This window comes from Suillus subalutaceus (genome assembly GCF_016647625.1).
Source record: "Suillus subalutaceus strain FC151 chromosome Unknown DFJ58scaffold_212, whole genome shotgun sequence".
NCBI classification, from domain to species: domain Eukaryota; kingdom Fungi; phylum Basidiomycota; class Agaricomycetes; order Boletales; family Suillaceae; genus Suillus; species Suillus subalutaceus.
The window spans coordinates 1-24,219 of record NW_024540461.1 but is presented as its reverse complement, the minus strand read 5'-3'; the positions used below and the strand labels follow the sequence as shown (position 1 = coordinate 24,219).

At 48.3% G+C, this 24,219-nt stretch overlaps 5 protein-coding genes across 5 annotated transcripts; 1 reads left to right on the top strand and 4 right to left on the bottom strand.

The window, feature by feature from the left end:
* Positions 1–1,135: 1,135 nt before the first annotated feature.
* DFJ58DRAFT_847294 (uncharacterized protein) lies at positions 1,136–3,876 on the bottom strand (the record flags this gene model as incomplete). The annotated part of the gene is made up of 13 exons (XM_041393433.1): positions 1,136–1,378; positions 1,432–1,758; positions 1,821–2,018; positions 2,078–2,129; positions 2,160–2,257; positions 2,311–2,407; positions 2,465–2,625; positions 2,675–2,810; positions 2,926–3,122; positions 3,202–3,363; positions 3,421–3,584; positions 3,631–3,715; positions 3,856–3,876. 13 exons carry the CDS (start codon positions 3,874–3,876, stop codon positions 1,136–1,138), a joined length of 1,941 nt encoding a protein of 646 aa, XP_041236611.1.
* A 553-nt stretch (positions 3,877–4,429) lies between these two features.
* On the bottom strand, positions 4,430–5,369 carry DFJ58DRAFT_847293 (uncharacterized protein; the record flags this gene model as incomplete). The annotated part of the gene is made up of 4 exons (XM_041393432.1): positions 4,430–4,482; positions 4,541–4,954; positions 5,074–5,260; positions 5,367–5,369. 4 exons carry the CDS (start codon positions 5,367–5,369, stop codon positions 4,430–4,432), a joined length of 657 nt encoding a protein of 218 aa, XP_041236610.1.
* Positions 5,370–6,578: 1,209 nt separating this feature from the next.
* DFJ58DRAFT_847292 (uncharacterized protein) lies at positions 6,579–7,508 on the top strand (the record flags this gene model as incomplete). Its single annotated transcript, XM_041393431.1, has 4 exons — positions 6,579–6,792; positions 6,851–7,059; positions 7,115–7,285; positions 7,338–7,508. The coding sequence occupies 4 exons, from the start codon at positions 6,579–6,581 to the stop codon at positions 7,506–7,508; spliced, it is 765 nt and encodes a 254-aa protein (XP_041236609.1).
* Positions 7,509–8,888: 1,380 nt separating this feature from the next.
* Positions 8,889–10,508, bottom strand: DFJ58DRAFT_917841 (uncharacterized protein). The gene is made up of 4 exons (XM_041395553.1): positions 10,302–10,508; positions 9,520–9,610; positions 9,177–9,473; positions 8,889–9,129 (listed from the first exon to the last, which is right to left on the bottom strand). The coding sequence occupies exons 1-4, from the start codon at positions 10,436–10,438 to the stop codon at positions 8,929–8,931; spliced, it is 726 nt and encodes a 241-aa protein (XP_041236608.1). The 5' UTR covers positions 10,439–10,508; the 3' UTR covers positions 8,889–8,928.
* Positions 10,509–10,931: 423 nt separating this feature from the next.
* On the bottom strand, positions 10,932–13,725 carry DFJ58DRAFT_670202 (uncharacterized protein; the record flags this gene model as incomplete). Its single annotated transcript, XM_041382847.1, has 5 exons — positions 10,932–11,788; positions 11,837–12,392; positions 12,446–12,785; positions 12,837–13,015; positions 13,072–13,725. 5 exons carry the CDS (start codon positions 13,723–13,725, stop codon positions 10,932–10,934), a joined length of 2,586 nt encoding a protein of 861 aa, XP_041236607.1.
* Between the last annotated feature and the right edge of the window lie 10,494 nt (positions 13,726–24,219).

The following is a 24,219-nucleotide window of genomic DNA, read 5'->3' as shown; positions in this document are numbered from 1 at the left end:
TGTGGTTGCGAGGAGGGTGAATATACAGCCTAAGGGGACCTGGGGGTGTGGGACTTTAGTGCGTGTCCATTATAACACCGGGGTAGATGTGCAAGAATACCCACTAGTCTATGAGCGGATGTATTAGTCCTTGATGACTTCTTGATTTAAGCCTCCATCTTGGGGGTAACATTGCTGCTTGAGATCTCCCATAATAGGATTGTGCTGTAGATAGCAGTTATATGTGAATGGAAAGCATAGATCAGAGGCTGCACCATTTGAAAAGTTCTGTCACAGAATACAAACCACACAAACCCCATGATATCCACGTCCTCTTTGTCAATGAACCTGGAATTGTGCAGAAGCAGATGAAGGGGATTGTGGGGAGGCAGAATTGTGGGGATGCAGACAAAGGTGCAACTGTAAAACATTTCAATTGGCGGAATTGTGGGGAAGTAGACGAGGGCACACCTGAAAAAACTTTTCAACTGGCGGAGATAGACACAGATGAGGGTGCATGCCAGAGGCAGAGAGGGTGCACAGTGGAGGCAGACGAAGGTGCAACTGGAAAAAACTTTTCAATTGGCGGAATTGTGGGGAGGTAGACGAGGGTGCATGCCAGAGGCAGAGAGGGTGCGTGGTGGAGGCAGACAAGGGTGCACTTGAAAAACTTTTCAATTAGTGGAATTGTGGGTAGGTAGGGTGCATGGCAAAGGTGGACGAAGGTGCATGGCAGAGGCAGACAAGGGTACACCTGAAAAAAACTTTTCAATTGGCGGAATTGTGGTGAGGTAGGGTGCATGGCGAAGGCGGATGAAGGTGCATGGTGGAGGCAGACAAGAATGCACTTGAAGAATGCACTTGAAAAAACTTTTCAATTGGTGGAATTGTGGGGAGGCAGATGAGGGTGCACCTGCAAAACTATTCAACTGGCGGTCCAGTGAGGGATGAGTTAAAAGAGTTGTTTCTGAGAATGAAGAAATATGTCAGTGTCTACATAATTAACAAGGAAGTAGTCTCCAGGAATAGCAAAGTCAGGAACAACTAATATGCCACGAATGATAGATTGAAGCATGATGAATTCCGATGAAGCCATGGGTCGCGCATGAAGATGAGTCAGTCGCAAATCTCAGTCAATAGCACATTGTGGACCCATTCACAGATCCATAGGTAGAACTAAAGCGAGATCGAAAACCTTGCTGCCAATCATGTGCTTGAACATAAGCAAGATGTGAACAAAAATGTTCTTGTCATTGACGTCTTTGTCATTGGTGTGAATCAGGGCACAGTCGCATCGCTCATGGCCATGAAAGCTTTGGTTACACCGCAAATAATCTGTAGTGAGCTTCCAATCCACAGCGGACTCGTAGTTGACCTTGAGGAACCGATGCTCCTGGACCTGCAATAAAGATCTTTAAGAAGAGGAACATCAGTGAAACAACTATTACTGACTGTATCTTGTGCTGAGAGTATCAACCATGTTTTGCCATCAGGTAGTGGTATGTTGTAGGCAGGCAGAAAGTTGTTGAGGAATAATGAAAGTTTCTTGCGGAACTGTGCAGAGGCAGGCTTGGATGCATTTTCTTCTTCGAGCTGCGAAAGGGTCAGGGAGTGTTGTGGGGCACCAAGGTGAATATATCCGCCAAAAGGTTGATCATCTAGGTCTTCCTCCTCAAGTTCTCTCTCTGAGAGCATGGCCTTACGTCGTTCTTCGTCAAGGTAGTCAACATGGCTGCGGATGAGCCCAGAGATGAGGGTCATATGATCTAGTCTAAGTATCTAGTATGCAAAGGATGATCAATGAGTTAAATTACAGAAAGCACGATCTAATAAAGTGATACCTGGTTAGCAATATCCTTCCCGTTTGTTTGCAATTTGTATGCACGTTTGATCGGTCCATGTTGCTTCTCATTCAGTCTGGTGCTGAAGTTTCGAGCTGCTCCTTTCTCCCTAATGTCAGTGAATACATGCTTCAAGGCATGAGCCTTTGGGAAATTCCAATTCTTAGTTGCATCATCGCCAAGGGCCTCAATATATTCCTGTGTGATAGTAGTGTTGAGTCACGGTGACGGGCGCAAACAATTCAGACAGGACTTACATCTAACAGTTTCTGAAACATGAGGATCTCCGCCTCTCCAGCTGCAAGAGTACTTTCAGTATGAACATCAAGTGATACATACATATCAATGTGAAGATAGCTCACTATGCACTTTAAGAGTGCATAGCCAGCTTCATCTTCCACGCATGTGAGCACGTTCTGTACTGCATACACAATTTGCTATCAAAACCATGAGAAATGTGCAGTTTTAAATACAGCGCACTAGAACATACCCTAGATATGTCCTGGAACTTGTTACCATCAGTAAAATATATGTTGGTAACGCGGTTGAAATGGTTCAGGTTTCGCCATCGCGGAAATGCATCAAACCTTTAAAATTAACAACATATGAGAGACTGATAGAATAACAACTGGGAAGGGACTTACTGTTCATCAACCTTCTTCTCAGCGGCGCATCCAAGTGCCTTGATGTGTTTCTTGAACTCATCAAACAAGTGATCACCAAACTTCCCCTTATGATAGACATGTAGTGGATCTTGCAAGAGTGCATTGTGTGGGTTGGACAGCTTGACTTTCCATAATGCATTCTGATGACTGTAAGATCATGTAAGTGAGAAAGACACATCCATCACGCACCTTGATAGGCCTCAAGCTCTGTTTCTTCAGTTCTGCCTCGCCCGCAATGCAATCTCTGGCCCATAACTCGACACGATCTTGTGCATCTTTAACGGTGCACTTAGGATAAGTCGTTGAATGGTCGGTGAGTTCTTCTCTCGGGGAAAGGGCAGGCAGAATTAAGGCCCCGTATTAGCACCATCACACACCTAAATATAAATGATTTGTGTTAGAAACAATGTGTTAATGATATATAAACATGGACCACTCACTGCTCTTCATAATCAGCTGATAGGATCAGAATTAATGGGAATAGCCAGCGTTGAGTTCCATCGTAGCACTCATGTGCAAACCCAGTGGCAGATAAAACCATGATAGTTGTGAGCAGGATTGAAAATGATTCGTGCCATACAACACACTTCAAATTTGTGTATGAAAGTTTGCCATCCTCATCTAAATCCTTGGGAACCTGTAACAAGGGGCAAAGACCATCAATTGAGCGCCATTCACACAATGTTGCGAGGACTTACAATCAGTAAGCAACCTACCAGACGCCCTCCTCCGGGACCATCGACATTCCTAATATTGACTGGTAGATTCCCGCATCGGGCAATTACTGGGTATGCTTTGACAGTACCAGCCAATGAAAGATGAGTTTTGTCAGCATATAATATGAACACGAAGGGCGCTCCATTCTCAGGTAATAAGGACTAAATGAATTGAAATTTAGTAGTCAGTCATGTAGTATACAAAAAGATTGGGCACACTTGAAGATTCCACCAGCGGTCTCCCATCCATGGCTCTTGAAAGAAGCGCTCAAAGTGAGTCCCGTTGTGCTTATAAAGCCGCTGAGCATCCCAGACAAAGTGCAGAGCCAACAAGGGATTGGCTAATAGGTCCATTGCCCAGTCCCACAGAGGCCGCAAATCACCTGGGTAGCACCACCCATATTAGTAATTAGTAATAGTACCGCGCACCTATTTCTGTTACAAATTCGTAAGGAATAGCTGTAAACCACCCTACCAGCAGTATTCCCAGCACATCAGCAGTGACTTGGGCGAGCTGAATGTGCGCCCAAAATAGAAGAATATCCCGATATGTCCGATGCTGTCGTCACCGCCTCGGCAACCGATACTGATGACCAAATTAGGGTTCTGATGCTGTTGATATTCGCACCCCGCCATCACTAAGTGTTCTCTCACTGTTTGCTCATCGTTTACCATGATGAGCACATTGTTTCGCCTCCCCCATCATCAAAAATCGATCGATTTTGAGCGCACCTTGTGCACTAGATAGGCTTTGATGTTCCTGACCTATCAATGTTGTTCTACCCGCCATAAGACAAGTCTTCGCTGTGCTCTTCGACATCAACAGTAAGTTCCACGTTTTACTTCTCCTGCCATTGTTTTTTACCAGATCTTTGTTGCATCTTGTGCAATAGACAGGGATATACATCCAAAACCTATGTATGTTGTTCTATATGCTGTAGGACCTGTCTTTGCTGCCCTCCTCGACATCAACGGTGAGCATGATATTTTCCCTCTTCCGCCATCATCTCTCACCGGACTCTTATCGCACCTTGTGCATTTGTTCAGGGATCAATATCTCTCAACTATCTACGTTGTTTCCCTCATTGTAGGACCGTCCCTTATCGTTATCTCTGTCAATGACCTGTGTATTGCAGTATAGACCCTCCTGCTGTCACTGGTAAGCAATGCCCTCCATTTTAACGCTATATACAGTGTATCTTATGTTTATACTATCATCAAATGATAACTACGCGCTCCCGAGGCTCTCGCTCATACTGCCAGCTGCCAGCTTTGCAGTCACTGGCACATCAGTGATTGACAGCACCACTTCAACACTACTGTGATTCATGTTAAGTACCTGCATTGTCCTGCTGGTTGTCCTGCTGGTTGTCCCGCTCATTATCCTGCTGGTTGTCCTGCTCGTTTTCCTGCCCTTCAACTTCTGTGTCTGTGTCACAGACCATTTCGGCACTTTTGCCACTGTTGATATTATGTCGTTGTTTGGCTTTGCATGGTTTGTAGACCTGTTCACCGTTTGCTTGACGCTCACGGTTGTTGCTAATGCACTCTGACAACTCCTTGTCGGTCAACAGAACCCAGCGGCATTTGTTGGCGACCAATGCATCGAGCAGGGTGACTAGGCACTCTCGATGGCCGACTTTCCCAGGGTTGCCAATGTCCTTCTGGTAAGTCCATCCATCAATTGCGACTGCATAAACCTCTACAATCTTCTTCTCATAGTTGTCGTAGTTCATTAGCACCCTCTTCGATGCTAACTTGTGCTTTCACAAGATGTTGTCTGTATGATATATTACATGCTGATGATTCTGAAAGTGTGTTGTCCGTTCCTCCACTCAGAAATGTAGAAATGACGGATCAAGCTGCGCATACCGAAATCTCCGACTACCCATGACTCAAATTTGAGTGCAAGATGCTTGGGCTCGAAATGCAATATGTCTTTGATAAAGGACTTGGCCTTGGGGGTGAGAAATATTTTGGCCTCGTGGTAATGTTCTAAATCGCCTCGAACAGCAATGTAGAAGCCTTCAACTGCGGTACGTGCGTTTATAGCTGACCACTGCGTGATACTCAACCATGATGCATCACATATTGCAGTAACATATCTCCGTATTATACGAGTGGACGGACGTGCATAATATCCCGTATGATACGGGCCAGCGGACCATGGGCCGAGGGTAGATATATCCTCGACTGTGACGGATGGGCCGGGAGTGTTATTATTCCCGATGGAGACGGGTGGGCCCAGGTGGGGAATATGTAAAGTAGATGGGTGGGCCGATGGACATGAATTTTCAATAGACGGATTGGCCGAGGTAGTTGGATATTATGTAGATGGGTGTACCAAGGTAGATATGTATCAAATAGCCGGGTATATCAAGGGTGCTTGTTATCACATAGCCAGGTGGGCCCAGATATATATCATATTAGACGGGTGGGCCGACGAATTAATATTATTTTGTAGACGGGTGGGCCGAGGGAGCGGTAAAAGATGTATTATATACAGGTGGGCCGACGGGAGACATATATTGCATAGATGGGTAGGCCGACGTGGGGGTATATAAGATAGACGGGTGGGCCCAGGAGAATGATAATTGTAGACATGATGGAGCTCAGCTAGTTGTATATCATCCAAATCAAAGGAGGTGATTATTCAAAGTCATCTAATGATGTGGTATGGCACGGAGCTTTGCAAAGGGGTGAAGTGGAAACTCGAGCGAAGTGTACCGAGTTCCAAGACCCGGGTCTCGACAAATGAATATGTGATGTCCAGCACACTTCTGATCATCTGGTATTTCATTGAGCAATGGATGATAATAGATCTTTGAAAGCCAACATCATCGAAGCCTACCAAATGCCAAATGCCAAGTTCCGACCACCAAAAATTGAGTGAAGTGTACCAATATCTGAGCCCCAACTATCGAATCCCGAAAATCGACCATCAAGTCCCAACTATCGAGTCCCGACTACCAAGTCATGAAACCCGACGCCTGACCATTGAATCCCGACAATCGAGTATCGAGTCCCAACCAACGAGTCCCGTATATCAAGTCCCGACCATGGAGACCCGAGACCCGACGCCCGAGACCTGAGACCTGAGATTCGAGACAAGTTCCAACTATGGTGTCCTGGGTATCAAAATCGAGTGAAGTGTACCAAGATCCGAGGCCCGGGTCTCGACAAACGAGTATCTGACATCCAACAGACTTCCAATCATGTGGTATTTCATTGAGCAATAGATGATAAGAGATAATAGATCTTTGAAAGCTCAGATCATCCAAGGCTCCCTTATCTGATCCTCTCAATCTCCACCCCCTTTAACACCAAAGTGCGGACATTCAGGATTCAGCTTCTGATCTCACAAGATCAATTCAATCATGGATGTTTCTTCCACTTCCGATGATGAAATAACCCTCTTGCGCACTTGGGCCCTGACTGTCACTCATGTGGCATGTGATTATACGGAACAGAAATTCAATGCAGAGAAGACAGGAGGAGACCCAGTTATACCTTCTCCAAACCTAGACACTGATCTGGTGATGGCTTGTGATCAATTGGTTGATCGGCTCATAAAGGCATATAAAAATCCCAGTGAGTCTTCCTGCAGATTCGGAAAATTCGTTTTATCAGTCAAATTGCTTCATCACAGTTCAGATGCCGATTGATATTGCAAGATATAGCAAATTGATCTCCCCAAAGGACACGGGGCGTAATGAAGAGAGAGAGGAAAAGTTGCTCGAGAGGTGTCCTCCTGGCCATGAGGGCACAAAGTTGATCGACATACCCGCGACAATTCTTGATGCATCCGGTGCCATCATCGCATGGTACCTCCCAGACGCCTTGACCAATGCCACCCAGGTGTGTTATATATATTGTGACTGGATGGATATTGAACATCAAATGGTACGTACAGAATGAAATTTGGGCGGCCTCAGATTTGCTAGCTCCCATGCTCGAACAAAGCATAAAGCTCGATGGGATTTGGCGGACTAATCAACAGTGGTTCACACCAAGCTCAGAAAATGATGTCCTAACTCTCGGATGCGTTAATTTATCTCCGGCATGGTTTCAGCAGGGGCACGAGGTAGGATCTGATGAGATGGCGATCTCGGTAGTTAAACTCACCAATCCCATAGAATCAGTCCGATCCGGAGGTATCTGCATCATTGAAGGGACCATCCTCCGAGAACATCCTCAAAGCCTTTGCGAGGCCAGCAGCCATTGCCACAGCGGCACTCAGGGTGATGCATCCTGAGCAGTACTGGGCAGGGTTGCAAGCCTTTGCGAGCCTCGGAGAAAAGGCATGAAGCAAGGAACTGCCGAAGATGTCAGAGACTCTCCAGTACTGGGCAACGGTGTTTAACAGCCTCACCGTCATATGCAATCGGGAAACCCCAAATCATCGAGACCCCTCATCAATTTCCGAATGCTTCGATATTCTCACTAGCGTGGGGAATTATTCTAATGCTCGGATGAGTATGCCAAGCCTGCAGCTGGAGTTAAGGTACGATCCGGGGTGCATGATTGCATTTTCGGGAAGGATTGTCAGACACGCGGTTCATGCAGTGGAAGGGGATCGGATTGCCTGGGCATGGTATATGAGGGATGCTGTTCATGTTTATGCTGGGATTCCGTCGTGTGGATGGGCAAGGTTGGATTGGAAGAAGTAGAAAGGTAGTTACCCGTGTTAGTACCCACCTTCAAATACATGATACTAGATGTCAGGCACTCCATACTCAACATTCGGGTTTCGGGTCTTGATAGTCGGGACTTGATATTCAAGTATATTCCATAGTGATGTTGTACACATTTCACCGACTACCGAGTACCAGGTTTCAGGTTTCGGTACACGGTACCCAGTACTTGATAGTCGGGACTCGATATTCGATTTCACTAACTACCGAGTACCGGGTTTTGGGGTTCGGTACATGGTACCTGGTACTCGGTGATTCAAGAAAACAACTCCCAAAATTGATGAGTGTCATGTTTTGAGTTTTGTTTCGATTTGTTTTGAGTGTCGAATCTCGGGCTTCGGGCTTCGCGTTTCAGGTCTCGATAATAGGGACTCGATACTTGATGGTCGGCACTCACATCTCGGGCTTCGGGAGTCGATTGTTGGGACTTGGGTTTCAAGACTCGGTAGTCGGGACTTGATAGTGTGGATTTGGGTTTCAAGACTCGGTACCCGGTACTCGGGTTTCGGTACTCGAAGATTCAAGAAAGTGTCGTGTTGTTTTGAGTTTTGATTTGTTTCGTGTCGAATCTCGGGCTTCGGGCTGCTTGGGTTTTGGGTCTCGATATTGGGGACTCGATACTCGATGGTCGGCACTCAAATCTCGGGCTTCGGGAGTCGATTGTCAGGACTCGGGTTTCAAGACTCGATTGTCGGGACTCGATGGTTGGGACTCGATGGTTGGGACTCGATAGTCGGGCTGTAAGACTCGATTGTCAGGACTCGGTGGGGACTCAAAACTCGCAACTCATAGCAATGTTCGAGTTTCAAGTCTCGTCTCGAATCTTGGGCTTCGGGACTGGATATCCGGGACTCTATGTTTGGGACTCAATATTTGGAACTCAAGATATCTGGATCTCGATGCTCGATATTTGGTATGCAGGACTCAGCATATAGCAATAGGTCAGATATTCAAAAGTCAGTATGTAATTTTCAGTACTTATTTCATCATGTACAGAATTTAGACTTCAACATTCTGAACTGAAGGACTAGAACTACTCTGGTCCCCTTGGGTTCAATTTGGTTAGGACGGCGGTGTACATCTGAATCTCTGCCATCTTTTCACGGATGCCAGCTTGTTGATCCTCAATCACTGTCAGGAGGCGTTCCCTCATCCACCTCAGTGCCTTCAGCGTTGCAAGCGAGCTTTCATCCACCTGCTCGGGAACAACAAGATGTTCGTCCTCAACGCCAGACTAGAAAGGATTAGTCATCACTCAAGGAAATTCTGTAAAAGTCTTACTAGCCAATGCTGGTAGTGACAGACACAATTAGCGAATACCTGATCCCATGGCCATAATTCATTCGGGATGGCAGTTGATCCGGTCCACCATGGAGTACCATAGGTGGATACAATGCGGGAGGGATCCCCCAGATCTGCAACATCTTGAAACTGGCATAGGTGGGATGAAAAGATGTGGTCCAGAACCATGTTCCAGGTGAGCTCGGGAATCAACTGAAGAATATGAGCAACCGGGCTCGGAACAACCGAAATGATGTTCCTTGCAGCTGAGTACTGCAGGATGGGAGTCACAAAAGTCTGTTGGAAATGTCAGCATTGACCACCACAGTCATCAGCCTCTTACAGCTATCTCCCATTGCAGCCCGGCTTTAAAGTGCGTGATCCGAGTAGCAGATGGCTCCTGGGTGTGGGCAGCCTCCATCTGATATTGAGAGATGGACTGTTAAGACCGTACTCAAGTAGTATCGGATCCGAAGGGCTTCGGCCTCAGCTCGTGCGCTGTGCCCCTTTCCCGAGTCTTGCCCCTTATTTCAGAGAGCTAAAGTATCGCGTATATAGAGTAACGGCCAATCCGGATCGGATCCGGACTAGAAACTAACGGGTGAGGACTGTCCGAAGACAGAGGCGGATATGTAGACTATAGGAATCTATCCTAAGTCTCGGAGTTGACAAGAGTAGCGTACTCAAGTCCGGATGGATAACGGAGGGACTCAGAGTCCGGACGGAATGAGTGCAATCTAAGATGATATTCGAACTGATCTACTACAGCGCATATACAAAGGTTTATATACTACGGATAGCTAACGGAATGATCAATAAGCAAAGTCTAAGTGGAGCGTATTGGTAAGTTGGATGGATCACGAATCATGAACCGGGAATGAAGTACAAGTAAAAGCGGATTCGTAAGTGTAGCGGATCAGTAAGCAAAGCGGAAGTAAAGGATAACCGGTATACCGGTGTACAGGAATACCGAAAGGAGATGAACGATAGTTAGAGTTATATGAACAGGAAATGAAATAAGAATCAAAGCGGATCTGTGGACCGGACGACGGATATGTTCATCGGATCTGGATCGGATCTGAGATCCAGATCATCGGATCTGTAACCGGATATATGGTATATGACATGGACACTCGGATGCGAGATGCAGCCATTGACATTGTAGCTGCAATATCTGCCTGAGTGAGTGTCAGGGGTCGGAACCCATTGCCGGAAGTCTGAGAATTAGAAGGGGATGTTGGGGGAGTATGCAATACAGACATGGTTAATGCAGGATTATGAAGCTGGAAATGACAATCACAATGGCAGTTGGTTCGGAGGTCAAGATATGAGCCACTGGTTGATTGATAAAAATTTTCAAACTCCGACATGGGTCGACCCGGCCAATTCCCGGGACTAAAATGTTTGGGTCAAAGTAGCTGTTTCATATCGTTGGCAAAAAAATTTCATTCATCTCGAGCATCTATAAACCCGGTCTTCAGGTCTTGAAATGCTGCCTGGGCATCCTGTGCCAGCAATGAATACATTTGGGATTGCCTTCCCGAGTAGCATGCATGACCCGGAAGGTGTTTCACCAATGATTCGTGCATCCTGTCACCCCATTGGGTTGCTTTCCACAAGAAAAAGTTACATGTCCAATCCATCTCCAATTGGACCAACATCATTTCTTCCCTCCATCAATCCCGTAGTGCCTTTGCCCAGAGCCAATGAACTCGGTAAACTTCGGATGACTCCGTCAGCTGAGCGCGGGACACATCAAGCATGCCCGAACTCACATTCCTCATTCCACGAGTGATCGGGACCCCCAAGGTCGACTTCGACTGACCAGAACCAAGCGAGGGACTCGTTTCGCTGACCTCGGGCTTTTGGATCGCCGACGGCAGTGCTGATTCTGAGTTGCTCTCGAAGCAGGGGTTTGTATGTCTGAACCTGGTCTTGCCCTGGCTCCAGTTGCATCATTTGCTTCCTCGTCTTCGTATATATACTGGCATGGAGGGACACTGCCTGCTGCACCGACGTCACCTGGGACCAAGCTCGAGTTTTCAGGGCCTGGGATTTGGCTTGCCTAACTGTTGTTCGAAACAGAATCGCCTTGTTGCACAAGTGAATTCGGAGGTTGTGAAGGGAGTCATTGGCCTGCCCTTCACGAAGAGACATCTCCAGCAGAATGAGATCGTCTGCCATACAGCGTCTGCATCGATCTACCCCGAGGTTTGATGGCAATGGGATTACAGTGAGCTCAGGGGAGTTTGCCCATGTGTCAGATGTCTCGGTGAAGTCTGCCAAGTCATCATCAAGATCATCAAGAATGTCCAAGTACAAGTCTTCAGGATCATCATCTGCATCAAATCCCTCTCCGAGATGCGTAATAGCAGACCGAGTGAATCCATCTATCTGGCCTTGGAGACGATTGCGTTGCCAGGCGATGTCTAACTTCTGTGTCTCGGTAGTTCTTCTACCAATTCTTCGGACCTCAATGAGCAATGCGATTTGAGCCTCTTCAATCGCCAACCCCATTGATATCCATGTCGCCACAGACCTGCGAGCAGGTGCTGCATTTCGGGCATTACCCTCCTCTAGTAGCCTAAGCTCGATCTCCTTTTTGCTTGGTGCTGAATGCAAAATTAATTCAGACTTTGATGGAGACAAAGTCAACTAACCCTTCTTGATATTAATCTCATATACATCCATAGCCGCAGGATTATTTATTCTGCTGGACTGAGCGATCCTCTCGCTGGCTAGCCACTCTGTCTTTGAATCGCCGGGTGCTGCTTCATTGAGTATGTCGAAAGCCTTTTCACTTTCGGCAATGCCATTCTTCGCCTGCTTGTATTTTCGGCAAAGGGTCCTTTTCATGCGGATCATCTTGCAGAAATTGGAATCATTCATCTGATAATCGAGACATTCCTTTCGATGCGGGGATGACATTCCCCGAGCAGCAGGGGAAATCAGGTTGAGACGTGACCATAGGGTCTCCATGATCTCTCCATCAATCCGACCGATGCCTTTGATAAAATTCGACGCATATTGGACATAGCAGCTGTCCTGATGTCCGTGGATGTGCCACAACCTGATTCCAGGAATGATGGTCAATTCCGGAATCATTTCGAGAAATCGGCTTCGATCCACCCGAACCCGAAAGTGCTTGTTGCATTGACAGTTGATATCATAGAAGGTGACCGCCCTGGTGATGCCTTCCATGTTGTGCTGGGCAGCCTCACAAAGGGCATAGTCCATGTTCATTTGTCTGCGAATGATGCATGGTTAACTTGTGAATATCGAATGGCTGGGTCGGCTTGCCTTTCGCCTTTCTGAAAATCTACCATTGAGTGAGGAACAAAGCAACCGTGTCTCGCACAGGCTACTCCCCCAATACCCGTGGATTCCAGCTTGTGCCGAGCCGCATTTGCTTGATTTACTGCCCGGTGATTGTTGCAGCTTGATTTTTCTAAAGTGTCGGCAGCCTCTGCAAGATGCGTGTTATACCTGTCCTTTCCCACCATGAATCCCAACCCATCTGACAGCCAAAATTCATCAAATGGCTTCATGGGATGCAGGTGTTCAGCTTTGAAATTTCCATCCATAACAAATGACCGGGTGTATTTCCACCTTGGAGTTGTTATTATCGCTGAGGTGACTTCGGTATCGAGGAAGACTCACTCATCAAGTGATTCATCCCCTGAGAAGGACACATTAATCCCAGGCTGAGGACATGCCGGGCAAAATAATGCGAGATCTCCTGCATTCGGGCTGTCGGAACAATGGCCAAAGCCATGCCATTTCATCGTCTTCAACTGCCTCCACTGTCGGGCGACTCTCATGAGCTCTCGGTATCGGTCCTTGCCCCATGCCTTGTCAATATAATGTCCTTTAGATGAGAGAGACATGGCATTACCGGTACAAGGTGTGGAAACATCCTCAAGGTCATTCGCCGGAGCTTGCTGTAATAGTTCATCGCCGAGGTCCCACATTCAAGGTTGTCCAATAGAAAATCATCGAGAACCCTGAAGGTGAATAAAGTCTTCAGCTTGTTAAATGAAGCGGGGAAAAATCCATGTCGAAACATTTGAAGGTCTGGACTCATGGCATTTGGACAATCGCAGCATCGAACCCGGAGGCGATGAACTCCGGACTTGTCAATGATGACCATGGTGTTTTCCTTCGGCTGGAACTCGGGTCCCGACACAGATGGTAGATCTTCAGGCTCAAGCTGGTCTTCCGGTTCGTCTTCTTCGAACAAGTCCCACCTATCCGTAAGTACTGGACATTGTTTGCCCTCATGACTGAGGTGTATGACGAGTCCAACGTGAGCGAGACAACTTTGCTCAAAGAATTGACCATTCCATTGACTGATCCAATGGATGGGATTGCAAAGATGTTGACTTCTGCAACAGCCAGTGCAATAGAGTGGCTCCCCAAGGACATGATAAAGTATGGGAGGAAATGGACTCCTAGGCAGGTGATCTACCAGCAGAAACGGGAGGAGGTGCTGAAGAGGATTGAGGACGAGTCCGGGGCAAAGCCAGGAGGTCCCGGTATGTTCAAGCATTATCAGGCGGCTGTAAAAAGAGTCATGGCTGAATTGTCTGATGATGAGTTGGAGAAGGCGAAAGACACGGCTGAAGAATGGTCCAGCAACTTTCCTCCTCCCGAGATACAAGCACAAGTGGCTCGTAAGAAGGGACCGGCGTATATGGAGCACTTTTCGAAGGAGATGTGGAGGCAATGCGGGATGAGAGTGTTTGTGATGTCGGCATGGAAGAATGAACAGGGAGAGGTGCTGTTCGGGATGTAAGTCAATTTTGTCATCGCAGATCTTCGATCTCAATACATTTCATGCAGGCACGATGATAACGAGGCATTAGGAGATGGGGAAAGTTTCATGAAGACGAAGGACTGGGAGGACATCGAGCCAGTTTGGCAGGAGTACACGCAGGAACAATTCGGTGAGTGTTTGATCTCTGGCTACTGGAATGAATTGGTTGATCTTTGTCATGATAGGTGCTGGGGCACGAGATGGTGGGCGACAGGTGAATGGAGGTCGAAAGAGAATCAGGAAGCCTGCTTTCGAACTCGAAATTGATGGGGATGGGATGCCGGTGCTTCCTGACATCACCGAGACGAAACTCGAGGAGAAGAAAGCCATCGTCAGAGCATTTCTCACATCGCACTATCGTGAGTCCGTCGTCGCAACACCCGAACATTTGTTGAATGCATTTATACAGGTATCTGTTCTGGGATTGTCAAGGCAGTTGTGCCATGGAGCGCCATCGTACAAAGTCAGGATGACTTTGTGGCAAGAACGTATCTTCCGGCGGATGTGGACTTGAAGGAGCCTTCGAAGTTGCAACATTGGGACACGACCACCTTACTGAATTTCTGGTATGCTCGGCAGGAGAAAGGCGAAGGTCCAACATTCCTGTTCAAAGCATGGAGGAACAGAGATGGGGACATGGTAGCCTCGGTTGTATCCGGAAATTCACCTTCTCATCGGACTCAGTAATGCCAGACGAGTTATGATCCGAAGGCCTCGGAATTCATCGACCGAAACTGACAGTGATCCCGAGGCCAATCACGAGAGTGATCCAGAGAGCAATCCCGAGGACGACACTCATCACATGGAGGATGATGCTGATGATGACACAGAGGAAGGTAGATCCCCGCAAAAGAGACCCAGAACAGAGCCTGGTCCTTCGACAGCACATGAAGGGACAGTGGTCCCACATGCAATTCCAAAGCCTCGCCCGGTCAATGCAGGGAAGACTGGTGCACTGCTGACATCGCGAATGGGCGACCTCCTGACTGGGCTGACTGCGAGAGTCACTCGCAATGTTCAGGAGGATGGTGCAACAGAACGAGTCAATAGGTCGCCGGCGCTGAAGAACATGCGGGGAAGGAAAGCGGTGATTGAGCCATCGGCGAGGACAACCCGGAGTAAGTCAACACAGCAGCCATTGGACACAAGCACTCGAGTGACGAGAGCAAGGGGAAAGAAGTAATGGGCTGATACTACACTGCCTGCCATTACCTGCTTGTATTTACATGTCAATGTGTAACTTTCATATATCAGACCTAATATGATATGCAGAGTCCCCACTAGTCAATATCGATTATTGAGTCCCGACTATTGAGTCCCGACTATTGAGTCACAAACATTGAATCCCGACTATCGAACCTCGAGTCCCGAACCCCGAGATTCGTCAAACACCGAGTCCCGACTATTGAGCATCGAGTCCCGAGCATCGAACATCGAGTCCCGAAAATCGAGTGCCGAGTGTTGAGTCCCGATTATCGACTCCCGAATATCAAACATCAAGTCCCGACTATCGAGTCCCGAGTGTTGAGTCCCAATTATCGAATCCCGACCATCGTGTATCGAGTCCCGTTCGACACCCGGGGACATGTATTGAAAAATTCGGTAGTGTACATGATGTGGGGATGTCAATGAAAATTCACAGGTTGCAATGCAGTAATTTACATGGTCAGTTGTTCTTCAAAGTGTTCAATCATGGAATCTACTACCCTGAGCATTTCAATGCTCATCTGTTCAACTCTTTGCAACCTCTGCAGGTCTGCATCAGCTTTTTTCAGTTTGTCGGATGTTTCTGCCCAAGCAGTTCGGAATGGACGCTCGGCCTCGATTAGTTGTTGGATGGAAGGGTCAGGAAGACCTCCAGTACGGCGTTTGTAATCATGGAGTCGATCTTGGACGGATTGGTCTTCCAGAAAGATTAGCTCAAAGATAACTGCTCTGCTTTCAGATACTCACATTCTGGGTGTTGGTATTTTCCGAAAGGATGGAGCTCCCGGACCATCAACCGTACATCCTCGATATTGAGCTCCGGCTGGTCTGCAGGGAGTTCGGTAGATGATTTGTCGGCTTGGGAGATAAGATCAGTCTCCATAATGGTCCAGAATGAATGGACCCACATGAAATAGACACCTCTGAGGTAGCCGGAGCAAAAGTGGGAGGATCAGCAGAGTCCAGCAACTCATCAACATCAATGACATCATCCTCAGGCCCGAGGTACAAGTCTGGATCAATGAGACAGCTGGCATCATCAGCTTGACCCGGATGTGATTGATCTTCAAGGGTGAAGTTAGCATGCATGGTGATCCCAGGTCATCAGTAATGTATAGTCATACCGGGTATTGCAGCCGACGCATCCGGGGGTCCGGATGACATAGAATCATATTCTATGTCATCATCCGGCCCGAGGTATAAGTCATCTAAGTCATCTAAGGGATACCCGGTGAATAGATAAGGCATGATAAGAATACAACATACCTAGTGATGCCCGGCCCATAGATGAGTCATCCACATCCATAGAATTATGGTCGGTCACCGGTGGGTCATTAAATCTAACGGCTGGATGGGCACTCATGTGTGGAGAATTGGTGGACTGATTGACTGATGATCTAAAAAACTTCGAAGTTCGACACAAAGCCGGCAATTGCCGAAAGTTGAACAACGACCAAACAAACACAAACAATAAACGATTTTGTGGATCGCCCATCAAATGTCTTGTTTGTTTGAAACTTCATCTTTCTGATAACTGATTTCAATCTGATTTCAAGATCTTTAAATCTCTCAACCCACTCATCATGTCCACTCCAGTTGACAACTCTTTGACCCATCTCAAGGCATCCGCTGCCCAGATCATGGCCATCATCAGTGCCGCCCGGCAGATTCCCCCGGGTCCCAGCCACTCGGCTTTGGGAAAACAGGTTGCTACACTTGTGGTATGTATTTTGTTTGGGTGCTTTTTCTTCTCTAACATCTTGGTAGTCTGATGTAGCCAAGGAGTATGGGTCCGGGGATGGTCCTATTCCCGGCCTCATCATTTCATGCTCCAAAGAGCTCCAGCGCATCCGCAACATGGTTCCCAAGGTCTGGCCAGACTGGCACTCCATCGGGTATGACGATCCTCGCATTCTGAGGCACGCCTGGTACCCCAAGGTCCTCGCCTGGAACGCCTTAGGCGACCAGACCTTCGATCTCCCAACTGCTGCCCCCCCATCCACAGGTCCGATTCCTGTCAACCTTCCCTCCCCAGCCATCCCTGCCGGCAATGTCGCCGGCCCTTCCACCAACCCCACCACCGAGTCCCGGGACAAGGGGAAAGGTAAGGCCGTCTTCGCTGACCCAGACCCCGAGGCAGAAGGGAGTAAGAAGAGGAAGTCCCCCTTGATTTCTGGACCCTCCTCCCAACCCCCGAAATCCGCGATGAAGAGTCACAAGCGTCAGAGGTCTGCTCGCGTTGTGAAGTCCAAGGCCATCGTGGAGTCGGAAGATGATGAAGACTCGGTTATGCAGGTATGTCGTCTTGTTCATTTTTTCATTGTCTCTCATTTTCGTGTAGCCACCTTTGGGTGGAGTGCCGGAGGTCGTCCTTCCCCGGCTCTCCACAATTGTCGCAAGGACGCCTGATTCGCCTCGCTCGCCCCGGGTACCCAAGAAGAAGCCCTTTGGCCCTGCCACAGTAAGTGTCATTTATGCGTCCGGGACTCGGGTGTGTGCTTACATTATACCAGGTGATTGCCGGCAGTCACACAGCAGTTGTGGAGCCCTCCCAGCCCACTCCCGAACCTCCGGTGCAGGCACCCCCAGTCATCCCTGCAGTTGACATTCTCATTCCCGGACCGGTGAGTACTTTGAAATATCTCAAGTGTCCATACACAAATACAACCAACAGAACAACCCATGCTATGCTTGCCACAAGCACAACTGGCCTTGCGCAACTCGGCCGGACAAGAGGACCGGGGCTCCATGTATGTCGTGCGTCTACTGCACAACAAAGAAGATCAAGTGCACCCCCGCGACTATGGGATCCCCGCCTCCTCGCGATCGTTCTTCCTCTACTACCCGGAAGACGAGGTCCAGAACACCATCCAGGGCTTCCTCCAAGACTCCCTCCAAGGCTCCCCCCGCATCCAAAACTCCCGCCCCCTCCAAAGCTTCCCCTGCCTCCCAGTCCAGGGCCCGAACTCGCAGTCAGTCTCGTGGCCGGGCCGGAACTTCTGGTGTCACTGCTGTGACCACTCCCAAGACCCAGACGCGTGGTCGCAGCAAGACTATCACTGCCGTCAAGGCACCTGCACCTGCACCTGCACCTGCACCTGCACCAGCTCGTAAGTCACCCGAGTTTTTCATCACCGTCTGACCTTCATTTTCCCTTGTAGCCCTTCCGTCTTCCAGGTCGGCAGTCCCTGCTGCAGCACTTGGGGTGCCCATGCCAGATCTCCATGCCATGTCCATTGCGATTCGAGATGGCGCAGCTCGAATCGCTCTTCTGGAGGCTCGTGTGGCAGAGCAGGATGGTAAGATTGACACCCTGCAACGCCTTCATGAAGGCCTTAGGCGCGAAATCATCGACCGGCACCCCTCATTCCCACTTCCCGACACTCCTGCCCCTGCAACATCCTTGTTGCTTGATCAATCCGGCCCCCCCACCATGTCACCCCCAGAATCCGCACTCCCTCCTCTGATTGATCTCAGTATGGAAACAATGGCTCCCACACCCGCAGCCCCGACATTCCCGGATGCCTCTGCCATTGAGGGTCTCCTGTTCGACTACAACCAAGTTGTTCATCCAGGGGATCCAGATGCGTCTGGCGAAATTGTGGACCCAGGTTATCCAAGCAACCTTGTCCCAGAATATGACTCTTCCAGCAACATGGATGTTGAGGTGGAGGTGAAGGTTGAAGAGTCTTCTGTGGAGGTTGACATGGCTACATAATTGCATAGTGATAGATGTATATACAAGTTTTCAATGAATGTAACCTCTGCCAGTCCATTGATTGAGTCACTGAGTTCCGAGTCCCGAGTCCGAGACCCGGAATTCGGCACTCGGCACTTGAGACGACAGATTTGAAACTTGAAACTTGAAACTCGAAAGCACTTGAATCTCGGGTCTCGGTACTCGGTATTCGGTACTCAACACGATGCTCGAAACTCGTAAAACTGTTTCGAATCACCGAGTACTGACTACCGAGTGCCGAGACCCGAGATTCGGTACTCGGGACTCGGTACTCGGTATTCGGTACTCGACACGATGCTCGAAACTCATAAAACTGTTTCGAATCACCGAGTACTGACTACCGAGTACCGAGTACCGAGTACCGAATCTCGGGTACTCGGTACTCGGTATTCGGTACTCGACACGATGCTCAAAACTCATAAAACTGTTTCGAATCACCGAGTACTGACTACCGAGTACCGAGTACCGAATCTCGGGTACTCGGCACTCGGTAGTCAGTACTTGGTGATTCGAAACAGTTTTGAGTTTTGAGCATCGTGTCGAGTACCGAATACCGAGTACCGAGACCCGAGATTCGGTACTCGGTACTCGGTACTCGGTAGTCAGTACTCGGTGATTCGAAACAGTTTTATGAGTTTCGAGCATCGTGTCGAGTACCGAATACCGAGTACCGAGTCCCGAGATTCGGTACTCGGTACTTGGTATTCGGTAGTCAGTACTTTCGAGTTTCGAATTTTGAGTTTTGTTTCCAATCTTTTGTCTCGCATGCCGAGTGCCGAATTCCGGGTGTCGGGTGTCAGTACTCGGTTCTCAGTACTCGGTACTCGGTGATTCGAGTCTCGAGACTTGTGACTCGTGATTTACAAATCGACATTTGAAACTTGTGATTTCTGAGAACAATGTGTATTATCTTATGTATTTCTGTACTCATTTCACCGACTACCGAGTGCCGAATCTCGGGTCTCGGGTCTCGGTATTTCAAGACAACAAAAATGTATATCATCTTAAATTTGAATTTTCTTAACTCGAGCCTCGAAACTCGTAAAAATGTACAATACCTAGGCCTATCTGTCTATATGATATGTATCTGGGCCCACCCATCTATCTAATACATAATTCACCTCACCCTTGGCCCACCCGTCTATCTAATATTACCCGACGTCGGCCCACCCATCTATGTAGAATTCCCCACGTCGGCCCACCCGTCTATCTAATATGACCCCACGTCGGCCCACCCGTCTATGTAATAAATAATTCCGCTCACCCTCGGCCCACCCGTCTATCTAATATTACCCGACGTCGGCCCACCCATCTATGTAGAATTCCCCACGTCGGCCCACCCGTCTATCTAATATGACCCCATGTCGGCCCACCCGTCTATGTCATAAATAATTCCGCTCACCCTCGGCCCACCCGTCTATCTGATATTACCCCACGTCGGCCCACCCGTCTATCTAATAAATAACTCACCTCACCCTCAGCCCACCCGTCTATCTAATATTACCCCACATCGGCCAACCCGTCTATGTAATAAATAATTCCCCTCACCCTCGGCCCACCCGTCTATCTGATATTACCCCACGTCGGCCCACCCGTCTATCTAATAAATATTTCACCACTCCCTCGGCCCATCCGTCTACAAAATAATACTAATACGTCGGCCCACACGTCTATATAATACTATTTGCTATACATCTCTCCTCAGGTCTATAATATATGTCAATCCTACTCTACATATTACCCACATGGGCCCACCCATCTCCATAATAATATTTCTCCCGGCCCATCCGCTATCGTCAATGATATATATAACATCAGCATAGATGGGCCCACCCGTCTCCATCGGAAATAATATGCCTCCCGGCCCACCCGTCAACATCGGGAATATACATAACATCGGCCCATAATCCGCTGGCCCGTATTACACGGGATATTATGTAGGTCGGGTGACCCGTATAATACGGGATTTGTCACTGAAGGGGCTCGCCAGGTAGATACTCAGAACATCGCAATTGATATTTGTCTCACATAGTATTTTGTGTAGGTACTTCAAGCACTTGTTGCTATTTTTCTCAGACGACCCATTCTACTCCTCGCAAGTTCACCTAAAAAATTTAAACGACCCCCGTTTCCGCTTTTTTTGATCAATGCATTGGCGCCGTAGACGGCACACATATCCGGATCTTTGCCTCACAAGGCGAACACTCCACCATGCGCAACCGCAAGGGATACTTATCCCAAAACTGTCTATTCATGTGCGATCACGATTTTTTTTTATCTATTCACTTTGCGGCTGGGACAGTTCTGTCGCTGATGCGACGCTCTGGAATGATGCGCGCGCACATGACTTGCGCTTGCCTCCGGGAAAATACCTACTCGCAGATGCTGGGTTTGGTACATGTGATGCATTGTTGGTGCCATACCGTGGTGTCCGCTATCACTTGAATGAATGGCGTCAGGCCAATCTCCAGTGAGAACAAAAAGTATCAAAATTTTCTGCTTTTGACATTTGACATTCCAGGCCGCAGACACCACAAGAGCTATTTAATCATCGACATGCGTCACTCCGCAACATCATTGAACGCATTTTTGGAGTAATGAAGCGACAATGGCGTATTCTCCAGCTCCCACCCGAGTACAAGATGGACGTGCAAGCGCGCATCCCTGTAGCGCTCTGTGCGCTGCACAATTTCATTCGCAGGTTCAACCCCTACCATTTTTGAAGAAGAATATGAAGATATTCTGGGACTTGAGCTTGAGGAAGGTGCGGCTGAGCTGGCTGAACTGAATGAGCTGGGGGATGGACCAGCGAATGCTCAGGAGAGGCGGCGGGCTGATCGTCGCAGGGATGATATTGCTAAGGCCATGTGGGACGATTATGTTGCTGTGCGCGCTGCGCGAGGCAATCAAGCAGGGTAGGATGCAACTGAAATCCTATTGTTACTTTCTATGTAGCATTGGTAAGAGTACAACGGTAATACGAATCAGTCAATGTGCATAGCATGAATTTCACTCAGCCTCTTCTGCACCCAAGCGGACTTCAGCTTATCATTCATGTATAGGTATGCGATGGCCTCGTCTTTGTCCTTCAAGAACAACGGCATCATGTCCAACTTGTCCTCGTCTGATATGTTGGTGGCGGCGCCGAGGACTTCAATAGCGCATGCGAAGTCAGGGGGAGGCGCAGCGACAGGGGGTGCAGGAGCTGGAGCCGGAGGTGGGGGGTGGGGGTGGGGTTGGGGGTGGGGGTAGAGCAAAATTTTTACTCATTTCATGTACTGAACTGGCGAGCGACATAATTGCCGCGCTGCCATCCTGCTGCGCTTTGGGCAGTTGCAGACGGCGGCGAGAGCGCTTACCGGATGGAACGTCAACATCAGATTCTAGTGCACTGGCCTTGCGCTTGCCCCGGCTGGCACTTGTCAAGGCCGAAGGTGGGCTTGTGGAAGGGAGGCTGGGCGCAGGCGTGGTGGGAGGACCCATGCTAGTAGGAGACAAAGGCAAGTGATGGAGCATGTTGTCAGAGATTTCATTGGTAGCAGCGGATAGTTCATGGAGGTTGAGTTCGTTAGAAGTGCGGGTGCTGGTAAAAGGTGCTGCAGATGACGCAGAGCCTGTCTTCTTTCTCTGGACCCGATGGACATGGATTCCCTTCGTGGCATTGCCGGACGCCAGCAGATCAAAGATTGCGAAGTACGCAAACCCCTTGTTCTGGAATTGTCTGGCGTGAGGGTGAGACTTGAAAAAAATCAGATTGGCCTGCACATATAGAGGACGGTACTCACCTTGATATACCCTGCCCAAGCGCTAGCTGAACTCTCGTCAAGACAAGCCCCCTTATCATCTGTCCACGTAAACCCTGACGATGATCCTCCATATCTGAGCTCTACCGCGGCAAGATAAGCACTCTTGAGTGTACCAAATTTTGTTTTGCAAGCGGCATCAGTTTTCTCGCCACCCTTCTGATCCTTGAACTTCTCTGCAAGTGCATTGCAGCTTTCGTATATGTCGATTTGGGGTACTGTCATTCCATCTGTGCCCACTTTGTTTTGATGCAAAAACTCGAGGAGCGCTGCCTCCTCTTCGACGTCCAACGAGCTGGCTCTTTGCGATTGGAATCTTGCCTTTCCCCTTAGCTTGTGAACTTGATGTGGTCTCAACTACTCCAGAGTCTACAGAACTCGAGAGTGAAGAGACACGATAGACAAGTCCGAGTCAGACGTGAGCATCTCTCAAGGATATAGGATATGAGTGGCTAATATCAGAGATAAGAGGCGTGCTGGCATTCCTTGCCAAAGGTCATGTGAGTAGGTCACCTGACATGTAAGTTGAATTCTCATTGTGAATTTCTTTTTGAATTCATGTCCAAACAGAGCCTTAGTTATACGATGATTTATCAACTTGGCAGTCCGACCTCAAAAAGATCGTCATTGCCATCACTCCTTCTGTATACGGTCTCATCCCGCCGACCGAACTTTCCACCCAAGAGCGCGCTAATTGGATTGAAGAAGCTGCTGCAGACTTGCTGGATAAATCGAAATATTTGCGTGGCAGGAAGGATGAACTTGGGAAGACTAAAAATTTCGCTCACCCTGGACTTCGCAAAGTCATCATTATTTTCATCTACATAGGGTCTTATCGCATCGCTCATAGGCGACCAGACATCTTTTGCAAGCAGGTACCACTAAAGTGCTTAGCTCTCGTCGCTACAGCAGTATTATTTCAATTTTAATATACTACTATGATGTGCTGACGCTTTTTTTTAGTTCAACTGTATCCTTGATGGCCTCAGAAAAAACGGCAATGGGAAGACTTACCCCAACTTTTCCTCGAAGGATTACCTGTCCATCTACAAGAGAATGCTGGGTACTGCTTGAAGACATCATGAACGACCCTTACCATGGCCTGAAATTGGTGCAGCAGCTTGGTCAATGGGCTGAAGCTGGATGGTAAGGATATACTCAGGCTTCGCATGGTTTTCGACACTGACTATTCATCCAGGGCGGAGTGCTGCAAGCTCGACGGCACCGACATGACCAAGCACACCCCCTGCAGATAGAACTGGATTAAGGGAGCCGCTTGTCTATCGGTCGCTAATATTAGTTATCATCGTTTTTCTCTCTGTCATTTAATGTGTCATGTGATTCGTTTGGTTCAATATTGTGATTGTTTTGTGCGCTATTGTACAAGTCTGTGAATGTCTGTACAGCCATATATGGTGATCATCATGCGCTATTGTACAAAGCTCCACATTTTTAAGTTGTCTGTGAACGTCTGTACAT